The following is a 15,959-nucleotide window of genomic DNA, read 5'->3' as shown; positions in this document are numbered from 1 at the left end:
AGAGCCAGGGAAAAAAAATAAGTTCAGTACTTTGGAAACCTTAGAAAAGGAAAGATGAGAATATTGATTAATTTTCCAACTGGGTCTGATTCTCTCAGAGCATTAAGCCACATCCTGGATATGACTGGCTCAAGACCCCACAGCGAATAACAAGCATTTGGGACTCAGGCTCAAGCCTTCAGATGCCAAGTCAGTGTATTATGGACTGTCTCTGGGAAGACAGGGTTAACCCAGGCATAGACAAAGCAGGTAGTTAGGAATTAACGACCCGTGATTCTCCAGATGAACTCTTCAAGTGCTGGATACTCACGTTTTTGAATGGCTGGCTCTAGACGTTTCTTAAAAGATCTGATCTCAAAAAAAAAAAAAAAAAAAAAAAAAGATCTGATCTCCACGTTAGAAGTGGCAATATGATTCAGGAAAGCTGTAATTGTCCATAATAGCTTTCTCTGAATTACTTTATCAGATCCTTTTCTCTCTGCCGCTTGCTGAAATTTGGTTGGCTGCAAGGAAAATAGGAAGAGATTTAGATGAAATAAGAAGAGTGCTGCATAAGAATGTGACCGTTGGCAAGTTACTTACTCGCTAAGCCTCAGTTTCCTCACCTGTAAAATGGGAATGATAACCCACCTTACAGAGTCTTTGAGACAATTGGATAATGCATGCAGAGCACTTAGCACAATGTATAGAAAGGACCCAATGTTAGCTGCTGATGTGGTTGTTATTAGTATTATTATTAATAACAATTCTGATGTAAGAGACGCTCTAGGCAACCAAAAGTGTTGTTTTGTTTTTAAAGGGAGGCTGGGACAGCTAGTGAGCTAGTAAGGAGTAAGGAAACATAGGCAAGGTAGTAGAATCCATAAGACAGATGTCACCAATTCCATAATTCTACTTCTAGTGGTACCTCGATCATGCCACTTCACCTCTCCGAGTTTTGGTTTGCTTATCTGTAAAAGAAAGAGAATGCCCACTCTTCCCACCTCAGCAGATTGTCAAGGATTCAAATGAGGCACATGTATGTAAAAGCACATTGAATATCTTAATGGGAATGGTAGACATTGCTTTCACACCTGTTTCACTTAAATGACTATCGTTTCAATGAAGTCAGTGATTCTTACCCCTGTCTGCACATTAAAATCAACCAGAAGCTTCTAAAAATCCAGATACCCAGGCCACAGCCCAGACCAATAAAGTCAGAATCTCTAGGAGTGGACCCAGGCTCAGTACTCTTTTTTTCCCCCCTATGTGATTCCAATGTCCACCCAAGTCAGGGAATAAAATATTTCTCAAGCTTGCCTGGTGATAAGGAGCCCCAGAGACCCACCATAACTACAGAATCAACCCTCCAAAGAACGAACTGGGAGTCTGTATTTTCAACAAGCACCTCTAGCTGCCTCTTCTCTGCAGACAATTATGAGAAATACTGTGTTGAATCATAGTCTGAGGGTTAGAAGGGATATCATCTAACATCTTCACACTTCGGACTTCCCTGGCAGTCCAGTAGTTAAGACTCCATGCTTCCACTGCAGGGGTTCCATCCCTGGTCAGGGAACTGGGATCCCACACGCCGCGTGACGTGGCCAAAAAAATAAAAAATAAAATCTTCACCTTGATTCATCTCTAAACCACATGAAACTTTATGAATCCTATGAATGGAAGGCAAAAGTGTGTTAACCAACTATGTGAACAATAAATAACACAACTGTTAGCTATTTCTCTTTGTGCAAGAATCATCACCAGTCCCTTTCTAGTTCAGGAAATCTTGACCGATGGATAAGATTTTCAATGTTTTGAAACTTTACTTGATCAAACAATTTGGAATGCCAAGAAATGCATCAAAAGAAGAATTCTTTCATTTAAGAAAGAAATATTTTATTCCCTGACTCGGATGGACACTGGAATCACTTGGGGAGGAAAAAAATAGTACTGAGCCTGGGTCCATGCCTAGAGATTTTGACTTTATTGGTCTGGGCTGTGGCCTAGGTATCTGGATTTTTAGAAGCTTCTGGTTGATTCTAATGTGCAGACAGGGGTGAGAGTCACTGACTTCATTTGAATATTGTGAAATAAAATAATAAACTCAAGTTTTGGTGTGGCCCATGGGAATGGGACAGTCGTAACTAAAAATTTTTCCCCTACAAAAGATATATATTGTACAGCTCTGTAAAGCCTAAGTTATTACTTTTAGCTCTCATGGGAAAGTGAGGCAGATCAGGTTTAATGTAAATAACATCCTGACAAGTTACTATGACAAACCTGAAGGGAAAATGTTAACTGCTGATATTCAAGTTGCAAAACTCAGCTCAATGCTAATTGTGCATTGCAACAGATAATTCCACTCCTCCTCACTGTTTTGAAAGCATCAAACTCTGCCAGAATCACTGGTCTGTCAGTTCCCCCTGAACATTCTAACATTGCCGTGAAAAGTTACATCTTGCAGAATCTTCCCACTTCCTCTGGGGCCACATCCACTTGCCTGGCCTAGGTAATTCACTGTAAAACTTTCCTCCTTCCTAGTTCCTGCACTGTTGGAGTCCTGCCTTTGTCTCAACTTTACTTGAGCCATAAGTACTGTCACTATTGAATAGAGACTATGTTTAATTCTGAGCTTGTTAAGACAAAAGATAATGGAGATTGATTTTAATTAATTTATAGGTTCAGAGTATTTGCATTTCCTTCATAATGGTTTTATAAAACTTACTCACTTCCAAATTTTGCTAGATAAGGCATTTGAGAATAATGGTGCTGGATCTGGTCTGAATTTTATCTTTGGAAACTATATCAACTTGCTCTACGTAATAATGCTTGTTTTAATGTGCATTCACTATGCCCATTTCTTCGCATTTCCCTTTATTTTTCATAAAGTGCCTTAATAGAGACAATCAGTGTAGCCTAACTTTTTGTGATACGAAATAGTAACACATTATTTCTTCATCTGTTCTGATTTGGGAAAAAGTTCTTATGATTAATAAGAGTGTGTATTGTAAATGCTTGGATTGGCATGCCCTGTGGAGGAGCTGGTGGAGTAACAGAGCTGACCCCAACTCCTGTGCTGAGTCAGCACACGGTACCTTGAATAAAAACAGAGCCATGGGTGTTCCCAGGTGAGCGCCCTCCCCATCACTGGGCTTCTTTAAGTTTTTATATTTTTTTGTATTCTGTGTGCTTTGTTGAATCAGTCGTGTTATATTGTGTGTTGGAATGGAGGGGGCGAGAAGGCATCTTTAGAACTACAAATATAATGCTGCTGATGGGCTTTGTACACTGTCAACCCAGTCTCAATGCTCGTTTCTTCCAGCTCTCACAGTCTTAAACCCTAGAGTACCTTGATTTGTTTATGTGAGTGTTTGGCACATAGTAGGATGCAAGATAATGCACAGTTATCGTTCAGAGGATGCCAGTTGTTAGTCTGCTTGGTCTGCTGTAACAGAGTAGTATCACAGATTGGGTGGTTTAAACAACAGCAATTTATTGTCTCATAGTTCTGGAGGCCAGAAGTCCAGAAACAAGATTTTGGCAGGGTTGGTTCCTTCTGAGGGCTGTGAAGGAAGGCTCTGTTCCAGGCCTCTCTCCTTGGCTTGTAGATTGCTGTCTTCTTGTTCACATGGCATTCTCCCTATAAGCGTGTCTCTGTGTCCAAGTTTCCCCGTTTTATAAGGACACCAGTCACATTGAATTCATGCCCACCCCAATGACCTCATTTTGATTAAGTTACCTCTGTAAAGACCCTATCTCCAAATAAGATCATATTCTGAGGTACTGGGGTTAGGCCTCACCTTATGAATTTGGGAGGTGGGACACACAGTTCAACCCACAATGCCAGTATTATACATGATTTTTTAAATGTTCATATATTATCAAATTATAGCTGAGAAATGTAAACAAGTTTGTGGAAAGGAAACGTTTATTATTATGATGTTATGTAACAGGACTTTACTGGTATATCTGAGCTCTTTTCTGCAGGTAAGTGGAGATCTCCCACAGTTGCGAAAAAGATCGTATCACAGGTTAACTGTGGATCTCTGCCTGATCTCCAGTTGTTATCAGATGTACACTGAGTTTATAGTCTTGGCTTCAGTGCTTCTGAGAGTCAAACTCTAAAATAAAACCTACATCCTATGGGGTAGAATTTCTTTTTTGATTATTGGGCAACTAAGAGGATGGAGAGACCAATGCCTTCCTTGTAGAGATGAGGAAATGGACACCTAGAAAACAGAAGTCAGGTGGCCAAGGCCTCAAGGCTAAGTAGTAGCAGTAGTAGCCCTGGAACTAGACTCATAATTCCCTGCTTTTTTCACCACATCACACTCTCCGTCCTCCATACCAGGTATCCCCTGCCTTAACCCTACCTACCAAAATTACCCACTGCTCACTGACGTCTGACTTTCCTTACTTCATTTAATTGAAAAAAAAAAAATTAACTAATCCTAATAAATTTGCTAAGTAAGTACATTACGGATGCCCATGAGCAGGATGAGAATTCTGGAGTATGCCTTAGCTAACTGTTTCCCCAGAAGCCCATGAAACCAAAAAAAAAAAAAAAAAAAAAAAAATCTAGGTGTCTGATTTGGATAAGGTAGTAGCTTTCTTTACCCTTCAGATCCGACTTTTCAGCTAAAACCTGCCTTGCGGCCATACTTATAAATATATGCTTCAAGGTGGAAAAAACTTTTGTCTGAGATGTCCACCTAGTGGCATTTAGTGATTATTCTTGAAAACAAAAGAAAGAAGAGCCCCTTACCCTCTCTTCTCTACCAAGTCTTGATGAATGCATCATAACTGATATGTGAGGTTTGGATTTTAGAGACCACCTAATTCAGCCACTTTACAAATGGAACTGTGGCCTGGGCAGTGGCTTGTCCACAGCCACTGAGTTAAAGAAACCTGGGGACAGGTCCCTTTGTGTCCCATCCAGAATTCTTAACACCCTCGTGTAATGCTGCTTCATGGTTATTTAGTACATGTGTAAGCTAGTGGAAGTTTAATCTCTCTCTCCCCATGAAGGTAAGAGAAACTGTAACCATAGTGTTCATTGGTGGGTGACTTAATGCTTTGCCACGTAGCTTCATTATGTCACACTCATTAATTTTAAAGAATAGACTGTGTTTTCTAAATATATAATTTACTGTGACTATTTTCTGACTCTTCACTAAGTGTTACTTATACCTAAACTTATCTGTGTGTGATTTATGGGGAAAGTTTTGTTTAAAAATCTTAAAATTTTTCCTTCAGATTTCTTGCAGGTTGGTAGGGTTTTTTTAAACCTCTTTTCAGGTTTATTAAATGGGGTTAAACTATACTAAGCACCAGCTATGGGTTTTTTTTAGTCTTAAATCCTGGCGAATGAGCCAACCCTGCAGAATGGTCTCCGAACAGAGGGTGCTGCGAGTTGTAGGCAGTTCATGCCACGAGAACACTAATTCTAGAACATTAAACTTATCTTGTTAAATTGATTTCTGGATGTTTCTCTGTGGAAGTCTTGGAATAGCCCTCCCCTTCCTTTCTTTGAGCCAAGAAAACTCTGAACCAGAACAATTCAATTTCAATTTGTGGAAAAACTCTACTCCATGGACTAAACATAGTGCTAAGACAGATTGGTGGGGAAGGGGGGCAGGAACATTTTGATCACTTTGGCATGTTACTAAAATATCTGAATTTCTAGTTAATCACTCTGAGATGTATTTACAAGCTTTGTTTCTGAGGAGTATTTGCAAGCCTCGTTCTCAAGCCTGGGAACCTCAGGAGCAAAACCTGCTTTTGAGCCATAGTTCTTGTGTTATATGTTAAGCATTTGGAAGGAACCCCAAGGAGGCCTCAGGAAGCAGTTACTGCCTCTTGACTTATCATCCTGAAGGCGATTTGTTTTAAAGTTGATAATCCCTAGAGCTACAAGAGTGTCCCGCATCTGCCCTGAATTGAAAACAGATTGCCATTAAGAGCCTTACATCAGCGCTGCGAATTCATTCGATCTGAGTCAGAAAGGAAGTTGGAGAACGTTCGAACGTATGGCCTGATAGCGACACGGCAGCTCCCTTCATGGAGGACCAAGACGGCAGGGTATGTAGGCTGTCTGTTTTCAAACTTTAAGACTGTTTTTCTGTAAGGAAATGTCCTTCTGACCTGCGGGCAGGAGTATTCGGGAGGGGACTGTAACAGCTAACAGGTATAAAGTAACTGTCAGTCTGTGGGCTTTTCAGTGCCACCAGTGAATCGATCAGAATTCCGAGAGGCTCGGAAGCCTCCCCTGTCCAGAAATTTCTCTGCCAGGTTTTGCGTTTTTGTGACTTATCATTTATATAAGATATATTCAAAAATTATGTAGATATTTATATAAAATTCTCCCCCCCTAGACTCTAAAACGGTTCTGGAAGCCAAGAAAAGTTTTTACTGTTAAAAAGCGAGAGCTTTTCCACCCTCAGCTTATCTATGAAATTATTTTAAAATATTTCCACACATGCCAGGAATGAAGGATGGAACTCTGAACTTCATATTCCAAGCCTCAGGGGACCGGGGCCATCTGATTAACTATTTAGCATTTAATATCCTACTGAAGTCTTCTTCTCAGCTGGCTGAACAACTTTTTTCCTTCTTTTTCTGTGGAAAAATTTCTATTATAGAATGTGAGGTTCTTTTTCTTCTAAATTAAAATGGAGATTAGATTTGTTCATCAAAAATGATTAAAGGAAAAAGAAAGCAGCAGTGGTTATGAACAAGGGTCTGAGTACCCCGCAGCTTGAGGCATGGATGCTGAGCTGCCCTCCGCCACTCCACCCCCATAATCCCCCGCCCCAGCCTGGCTCCGGAGGCCCTTCTGGCTCCTTCTCCGGCTCTGGACTGGGCTTTGGTGAGTGGAGGCCTCTCGGGTTACTTCCAGAAGCCTATTCTGCTCACCCTTTTCTCTGAGAAGCTGAGGACAGTGCCTGGTACAGCTGATAGCCAATAAATACTTGTTGAATGAAAATAGCATTGTGGAAGGGAACCCTGGAAGAAGTATCAGTTTGAACACATGAAGCTAGTGAACCTCTCTTTGGGTCAATTTCCACTCACCTTCTTGGCAAGATAGACACCAGAACTAAAGCATAGAAGGTGACGAGTAATTGAGAGAAACGTGCTAGAGTGTCAGTCAGAGCAACTACATATAAAATGTGTGATTCCGCGGTTATGGTATTAATAAAGTAAAGAGATGAAATATGAGTCTTGAGAGGTAACAGTTGCCCTACGAGAGTGTTCAGGAGTCCGAGGAAAGCTGGTACAGGAGAAAGTGAACAAACACAGCTGGCCGGCTTCCCCTTCAACTCCGTGCAGATGTGCTCATCAAAAATGTTCCGATAGCACAAAGCCTGTTCCTGTTACATGCGCTTCCCCCGGTTTCAGAAAAAAATACATTAAGAGCAGCCCAATTGGCAGGTAAGATTTTCAGTCCAAATGCCAATGTACTGTTCCCTCTTGACTGGTTGCCCACAGTTCTTGAAAGGGGGAAGGTTTTTCAGATGCCAAAAATTGAGTGCAAACTGTGCCATGGGACTATGCCCTCTTAATCCCAGCGAGACAGAGGCTCCCTTTTAGAAAAGGAAGCACATTTGGGTTTTTGTGCTGGAGGATGCAAAAAGATGTATTGATCGACTCAGACAGAAGGGGGAATTCTCAGGCTTAGAAACATCGCTTCTGTCCTAGCTGAGGAGACTGGCGAATGAGCCTTGAAATCTATAGAAACAGTTCCAGTTCAGACCAGCTTCCTCTCTGGCAGATGATTATAGATATATAGATATTTATATAGAGATATAGCTATATTTATATGTATCTTAATTTCACTAACTTACTTAATCTCAACCCCGGAAGTTTGGGAAGAAAATAAAAGTAGTGTTGCAGAGACTTCAGGGTGAAACCCATGTCAGAAATTTAACTTCTAGGGAGTTCTCTGGTGGTTCAGTGATTAGGACTCCATGCTTTCGCTACCGAGAGCTCGGCTTCAATCCCTTGTCAGGGACCTAAGATCTAAGATCCCAAAAGCCTCACAGCACAGCCAAAAAAAAAGAAAAGAAATTTAACCTCTATTACCTCAAGTAAACCTCACCTCCAAAAAGCTCTCTTGCCCCTTTTAGAGTAACAAGCAAGTCTTCATTTGGGACCATATCTTCTTTCCCTGCCCTGTGTTTGAACATCAGGCCTGTCTCTAAGGCTGTGCCACTATATGCCAAGTCACAGCCTCATGGCTCTCCAGAGTTTTGTAAACCATTGTTTGGAATTCAGAACACATTATCCCCCAGAAACAAGGTTAGGCTCCCAGCTCAACTCCTGAATGCAAATTTATCCCAAAATATAGAGAATCTGTTGCAACTTTCTGGAAATGGACAGAAAGAACTTCTATCATTTTGGTTAACAGCATTGAAGAATCAATTTTACAATGAACTGTAATAATGCTTTTGAGAGCATTTTTAATATCCTTGAGAATTAATTATTGGCCTTGCATACCATTCCTTTCTTTATCCAAACCCTAACCACCTATCCTAGGTGCTTAGTCTCCTGTTACTCCTTTGAATGGTACTCTAGGTAGGAGTCCTAGCAAATTATTTGCATGTACTTTTCCATTTGTGGTTTCTTTTGCCTGGAATATCCTCCTCCTCTTCTGGTTCCTGGCAAACTCTTGATCAGCTCAAACACTAACGCAGTTAAAACTCTTCTGTGATGCCCCAGTCAAACTCTCACTTCTCTCCTCCCTTGGACATAAACCCTTCTGAGAAAACTTTGCACAAGTTCAAGTGGTTCCTTCACTGACCTTCTAAAGTACCAGAGATCCTAGTTTTAAAAGTTGCCCCTAGGAAAAGTTAGAAATTCCCCTCCCCACCTCTCCTGCATTTCTCTAAAACTTTATAAGTACCACTATGTATTAACATTCACCACATTATATTGCAAATTTTTATTTACACGTGGTCCCCTTCCCTAGACTGAGAACTCCTTAAAGATAGGGATTTCTTCAGGACTTATTACAACCCTGGAATATATTAATAGTAAATAATTAATAAAAGGATAGATGGATGAATGGATGGATGGATGAAGTGAGCGCTGGATAAAAAGTTCATTTATTTAGAGGAGGATGAAGAGCTATATAGAAACTTCTGTGGAATTCTGAATGGAACTTTTAGTTTCAAGGGCATGATATTGATGAAATTTGACCGTTATTATTTTACTTCTACGGCTATGTAAGGGAGGGATTATGAATAGTGGGAAGAGAATGGAGCTTGGAATAAGAATGTATGGGTTCTAACTCTAGTTCTCTACTTTCCAGTTATGTGATCTTGGGTAAGTTATTTACCTGTCTATTTTTGCTTTTCTTCATCTGTAAGATGGGGGTAATATCTACCTTCAAGGAGTTACCATGAGCATCAAATGGTAATCCATCTCTAAGCTCTAGTCTAGTGCTTAACCCATATGAGGTAGAAGGTAAGTGGTCATAAAATATGGATCTAAATCTGAGATGGCAGACATAGAACTTTTTTTTTTTTTTTTTAAAGAAATTCATGTTCTTTTATTTATTTATTTATTTATTTATGACTGTGTTGAGTCTTCGTTTCCGTGCGAGGGCTTTCTCTAGTTGCGGCAAGTGGGGACCACTCTTCATCGCGGTGCGCGGGCCTCCCACCATCGCGGCCTCTCTTGTTGCGGAGCACAGGCTCCAGACGCGCAGGCTCAGTAATTGTGGCTCACGGGCCCAGCTGCTCCGTGGCATGTGGGATCTTCCCAGACCAGGGCTCGAACCCGTGTCCCCTGCATTGGCAGGCAGATTCTCAACCACTGCGCCACCAGGGAAGCCCAACAGACATAGAACTTTGAAACCAGGAGGAATCTGGGCCCCTTCCTTCCAGCCTTGGACACTCTCCTTTTGCAACTTCCCCCCTTCATTTTGATGCAGCCTGTCAATAGCATGATTCTAGCTTTTACCAGCCACTTCCCATATCGCTTGGGTGATTAAAAATAAAATAAACTTGAAAGTGTGACAGAAAAGAAGAAGAAGGTTCAGGGGATTTGTGAGTTAAGTACTGGGAAAAAAATTTCCCAAAGCAGAATTAAGTAGGCTATGATGGAGGAAGAAGGAACATTGTACGTACATGCAAAGAAAAGAGCGAGGGGATGAGGAGAAAGCTGTTTGGTGGCGGTGGCTGCAAAGTGAAAGGAAGAGATGAGGACTTGCATTGCTGGGAAATTGCATTCCGGGATTCTAAAAGGGGCAATTGTGGGTTTTTTGGGTTTTTTGTTTTAAATTTTTTTATACAGCAGGTTCTTACTAGTTATCCATTTTATACATATTAGTGTATATATACATCAATCCCAATAACAGGAGCAACTGTTCATTTGCCATACCTACGAATGCACTCCTGTGCATTGGTAACCAAAAAGCGCCTTGTGTAATTTCAGATAGTTCACATAAATAAAAATGATAGAAATACATTCCTAACTAACATTTAATGTACCACTTATCAGGTGCCGGGCACTGTTCTTAGCTCTTTACCCATATTAGCTCATTTTATCCTCGCAACAACCCTGTGAGGTAGGTACATACAATCCTTATTTTACTGATAAGGAAAGACAACACACTGGGTTGTATGGGAGCCACTGCTCGAACCCAGGCAGTCTGGTCCCAGAGCCTGCACACTTCACGCAAGAATGTACCTGCAGGGACTTCCCTGGTGGCACAGTGGTTAAGACTCCGCCTGCCAATGCAGGGGACACGGGTTCGAGCCCTTGTCCGGGAAGATCCCACGTGCCGCGGAGTAACTAATCCCATGCGCCACAACTACTGAGCCTGCGCTCTAGAGCCCGTGAGCCACAACTACTGAGCCCGTGTGCCACAACTACTGAGCCCTCGTGCCACAACTACTGAAGCCCGCGCACCTACAGCCCGTGCTTCACAACAAGAGAAGCCACCACAATGTGAAGCCCACTCACCGCAATGCAGAGTAGACCCCGCTCGCCGCACCTAGAGAAAGCTCGTGCGCAGCAACAAAGACCCAACAACGAAGACCCAAAGCAGCCAAAAATAAATAAATAAATCTAAAAAAAAAAAGAATGTACCTGCAGCTGATGTGGCTCCTCGCACCATTAGGTGGCCGATTCAGCTGTCACGGTCAGCAACGTTGTGAAGTCCACTTTGGTGATGACCATCCCTATGGATATACTTTTCAAAATATAACTTTAATGCCTGAAAAGTTAGAATGGTAGAATTTTATAGCATGGAAGGACATTTAGTTGATTATGCCCGGACCAGTAAGTCAGCCTCAGGGACACTGATCGGATTCTCTGGGGACCCACAGGGGGTGAGGGTCAGATGAGCTTAGCCACCCACATAGCACTGCAGTGTCGGAAGGACATCATCTTTATTCCAGATGATGTCCAGGGAATTCTAAAAAAAATTCTTTCTGAAATTAGGTTGACACCCCAGTAGTTTTCCAAATATGAAAATAGATACAGTTGTGCTGTCTTTTTTTTTTTTTAAAGAATCATCTATTTTTGACCTATTAAAAAAGTAACAAAGTATACAGTTTGTGAGCATTCTGTTTATGCTTCCTAGATTGAGTTTGACAGGTCCATGTTTTAAAGTCATTCCATTACTCATACGCCTAACGCTGAGCTCTTACCTCTCCCTCAAATTGCTCTGAGCAATTTGATTCCATTTTCTCCTACCAAAAATAGGGACACATTCAACTAGTTAACAAATTTCACAAATTCTGATCCAAGAATGTGTTAGGCAGGCAGAAAGAATGTAATTCTCCCTTTTGCTACCTGTTTGAATTATTAGAAGCATTTCTACAATTAATAAGGTAACTGCAAATGCTACAAGGTTTTCTATCTCCCTAGCTGTTTTAGTCATTCCTATTTTAAGCCTTTCACATGCCCCACTGATGTTTTAGGGCATAGTTTTTGGATGAATAGGTAGGTGAGCTTGCTGGAGAAGTTGCCAGAAGTTTTGCCTGCCTCCAATACAACCACTCTGTGACCCACCTGAGTTCTTTCCTTTGACTCATGAGATCAGGAAACATAGCATTTGGCAAAAATAGGGAGCCAGGAGGAGCCCCACCTCCTCCTTGGCCAGCAGTGGTGGGAGAGAAAGGAGGAAAAGAGGAACGGGGTAGTAAATGGGTTGCCTAGGTGTCTGTCTTCATTTTTTACTCATTACAGCCTGGCAGGAGAGTATCTTATGTAACATCAGTCACCTGTGGAGCATTTTTACAACCATTCAGGTGTCCTGGAAATAAACATCATTAAATTAAATTAAGTTTTAATTTAATTTAAATTCTGAATAAAAGGCTTTACATAAACTGAGTACAAAGAGCTTAACTATTCAAAAATAGGTCAAATAGAAAAAGGCACTTTCAAGTGTCCAAAACAATCCCATGGTTTTTTAAAAATCGTGCAAGTTCAAGCAATACCTAACAGAAATACAGAATTAAGTTAGATGTGCCCTTCAAGGAACTAATTTTTTTAAATCATCACACTGCTCCAAAATGCCAAGAAAACACAGGACACTAAAATGAAGTCCAGATTCTCAAACAGAATTTGAATTTTAAGCGAACTCTTCATTGGCAAATGGATATTTCAGAGTCTGGTTTTAGACCAACTAGCTACCTAGCAGGATTATTGTGAAGCTAGGATGAGATTTAATGAATTTCAGTCTCCCAGTCCAGCGCATAGTGAACAGTCACTAGTATTTTGTTGAATGAATGCTGAATAATTCTGTTTTTTATATTTATTTTATTCAAGTGTAGTTGATTTAGAATGTTGTGTTAATTTCTGCTATATAGCAAGCGATTCAGTTATACACATATTTACATTCTTCTTCATATTCTTTTCCATTATGGTTTATCACAGGATATTGAATATAGTTCCCCGTGCTACTCAGTAGGACCTTGTTGTTTATCCATTCTATATATAATAGTTTGCATCTGCTATTCCCAAACTCCCAGCCCATCCCTCCCTCACCCACCCCCTCTTCGCAACCACAAGTCTGTTCTCTATGTCTGTGAATCTGTTTCTGCTTTGTAGGTAAGTTCAGTTGTGTCATACTTTAGATTTCATATATAAGTGATATCATATGGTATTTGTCTTTCTCTTTTTGACTTACTTCACTCAGTATGATAATCTCTAGGTCCATCCATGTTGCTGCCAATGGCATTATTTCATTCTTTTTTAATGGCTGAGTAGTATTCCATTCTATATATGTACCACATCTTCTTTATCCATTCATCTGTCGATGGACACTTAGGTTGCTTCCATGTCTTGGCTGTTGTGAATAGTGCTGCTATGAACATAGGGGTGCATGTATCTTTTGAATTATATTTTTGTCTGGATATATGCCCAGGAGTGGGATTGATGGATCATATGGTAAGTCTATTTTTAGTTTTTTGAGGAACCTCCATACTGTTTTCCATAGTGGCTGCACCAATTTACATTCCCACCAACAGTGTAAGAGGGTTCCCTTTCCTCTACACCTTCTCCAATGATGAATAATTCTGAACTCATGAAGCCAAGCCAACTCAGCTATCCTCTTAGGTCCTAGCTGACACCTTAGCATGGGTTATTCCTCAGATTACATAAAAACAACACTTCCTAGAAAGGGCAGATCCCCGGAAAACAGAAGTCCCAAGTTTCTGAAACTTGTTTTCTAACCTTTTATGAAAGGGTAATGTAAGAGTTATGACTGAGTTGCTCTGAGAATTAAAGGATATCATGTTCATCCATTCATTCATTCGTTTGTTTAAAAAATATTGCTTGTGTGTTTTCAGTGCATCAAGTATTGTTCTTGTGCTTGGGAGATGGATGTAGACAAGGCAGATGAGGGCTCTACCTGCATGGAAATTACATTCTCTCACAGAGCTCCTGGTGTGTTACTCCTGCTGTCACAGCTGTCACCAAGCACTGAACAACCCCTGGGGATGGGCAGCAAAGTGCCCTGGGGATGGGCAGCAAAGCGCCCTGGAAAGAGCAGTCAGCTTGGAAGTTAGACTGATACCTCCTTGAATCCAGGCTCCACATCTTGTCAGCTGAGTTTCCTGAGAAAAGTTTCTGAGCCACAGTCCTTGTCTGTAAAATGGGTGTAATAATGCCTACCTTGCAGGGATTCTGTAAAGATGAAATGAGACATATTGAGTGTAAAGTACATACAGTAGGTCCTCAGTAAATGGTAACCTTGTATTACCTTAATGAAGAAAAAGATCAAAAGAGTGTCACAGAAGAAGGATATCTTGGGATAAGAAAATTTGACGGGCAGTTGTTTCCTCTGAGCACATTCTACAAAAGAGATACATTTTCAACCATTTTTGAGATAGGCTGTTGATATGGAGCGTGTTGAAAGTGTGATGATAAGACATAGGAGAAGCATGATGTCTCGTTATACATGCTACATTGCATTGAACATATGTTCTTTGTCCCCACTCCCTCCTCAAATCGCAGTAAAATGGAAATAAGGGGGGGAAATAAAATAAAACCACAAGAACAATGATGGGGGGGTGGATAACAGAAATGAGAAATGCCAACAAAAGTTGGGAAGATTGAACACAGATTGAGGGAAATAGTAGCAACTGATGTAGAATATAACGGAGGAAACTGAAAATTAATTACATGGGGTGTGGGGTGTGGAGAACACCCACAGGAACAAGCGTGTTGGAGCCGAGAACCCTAAGAAGGTTCTGGGAAGGTTCTATGCAGGGCTTCCAATCTGATTTCTGGTGCTTCAGTCTTAAGTATAAACAAAGAATCATCAGATAACAGGAGAAAGCCGTGGACGTGAAAGACAGCTAAACAGATGGGTGGGGAAAATGAACTCAAAGGCAGCAGAGACAATCTGAGGGACAGAATTGCATTGAAAATACACACTGAGGCTCTTTCAGCCATCTTGGAGCCTGTGGAGGCCTGCTGGGAACTGGACTTCTAAAACGACATACATGTCTGCAAGGCTATGGTCCAAGGCCTTTTTTGCTGGCTAGAAGCGGGGTCCCTGGAACCAGAGGGAGCACACAGCTCTTCTGAAAACCGAAGGTGTATATGCTCGAGATGAAACTAAATTCTATCTAGCCAAGAGATCTGCTTTTGCGTACAAAGCAAAGAAAATAGTAACTTTTTTTTCGGCCGTGCCTCATGGCTTGCAGGATCTTAGTTCCCAGACCAGGGACTGAACCTGGGTCCTCAGCAGTGAAAGCACGGAGTCCTAACCACTGGACCGCCAGGGAATTCCCAGAACACAGTAACTCCTGGTGGGAAAACCCAACAAAACCAGAGTAGTCTGGGGAAAGATAACTCAAGCTCATGGAACCAGCGGCACGGTTGGTGCCGAATTCCAAAGCAACCTTCCTCGTAAGGCCACTGGACACAGAATCCGTGTGATGCTGTACCCTTCGAAGATTTAAACTTATTGAAAAGTGAATAAATAAAATTATGGATTTGTTCTCTTGTATTTTTGTTTATGTGTATATATGTGTATACATACACGTATATACACACTGAGTATGCTCAGTGAGGCAAGAGGAAGAAAAACAAATACAATTAAAAAAAAAAAAGAATATTCTGAAAACAAAAACAATTTATAGGAGGCTTTGGAGATAAAGTTTAGGAAATCTGCCAGTACTAGATAGGAAATGGGACAGAGTCTAAGGAAATTAGATGATCAGTCCAATAGGTCAAATATCCAAATAATAAGGTCTGGAAAGAGAGAGCTGAAAAAACAAAATGGAAGAAATCAATGAAATAATAAACAAAAATTTCCCGGAAGTGAAAGACAGGAGTTTCCTGATTAGAAAGACCCACCTATCACCCAACATAGAGAATAAAGCACATCTTTGTGAAATTTCAGAACACTAGGGATAAACAGAAGACCCTAAAGGCTGCCAGAAAGCAAAAAGAAGGTCACATAAACCATCAGGAATCTGAATGGCATTGACTGCTCAACAGTAACCCTAAAAGCCAAG

The 15,959-nt window shown here is 41.0% G+C and overlaps 1 protein-coding gene and 1 pseudogene across 2 annotated transcripts in view; both read left to right on the top strand.

Annotated features, from left to right (window-relative positions):
• Nucleotides 1-15,959, top strand: part of SASH1 (SAM and SH3 domain containing 1) — a 695,913-nt gene that overhangs the window by 438,508 nt on the left and 241,446 nt on the right. Inside the window, exon 1 of one of the 2 annotated variants that reach the window (XM_068550748.1) lies at nt 5,990-6,060. The exons of the other annotated variant lie outside the window; for it this stretch is intronic. Coding sequence (XP_068406849.1) covers nt 6,040-6,060 — 21 coding nt within the window. The 5' untranslated portion in view covers nt 5,990-6,039. Of the gene's footprint in view, nt 1-5,989; nt 6,061-15,959 lie in introns of those variants that run through there. 2 annotated transcript variants of the gene reach the window in all.
• On the top strand, nt 14,940-15,401 carry LOC137769455 (large ribosomal subunit protein eL33-like; annotated as a pseudogene).

The sequence above is a fragment of the Eschrichtius robustus genome, chromosome 9, assembly GCF_028021215.1.
Source record: "Eschrichtius robustus isolate mEscRob2 chromosome 9, mEscRob2.pri, whole genome shotgun sequence".
Lineage (NCBI taxonomy): Eukaryota > Metazoa > Chordata > Mammalia > Artiodactyla > Eschrichtiidae > Eschrichtius > Eschrichtius robustus.
The sequence above is the reverse complement of the archived record's forward strand: the minus strand, read 5'-3'. Positions and strand labels throughout refer to the sequence as shown.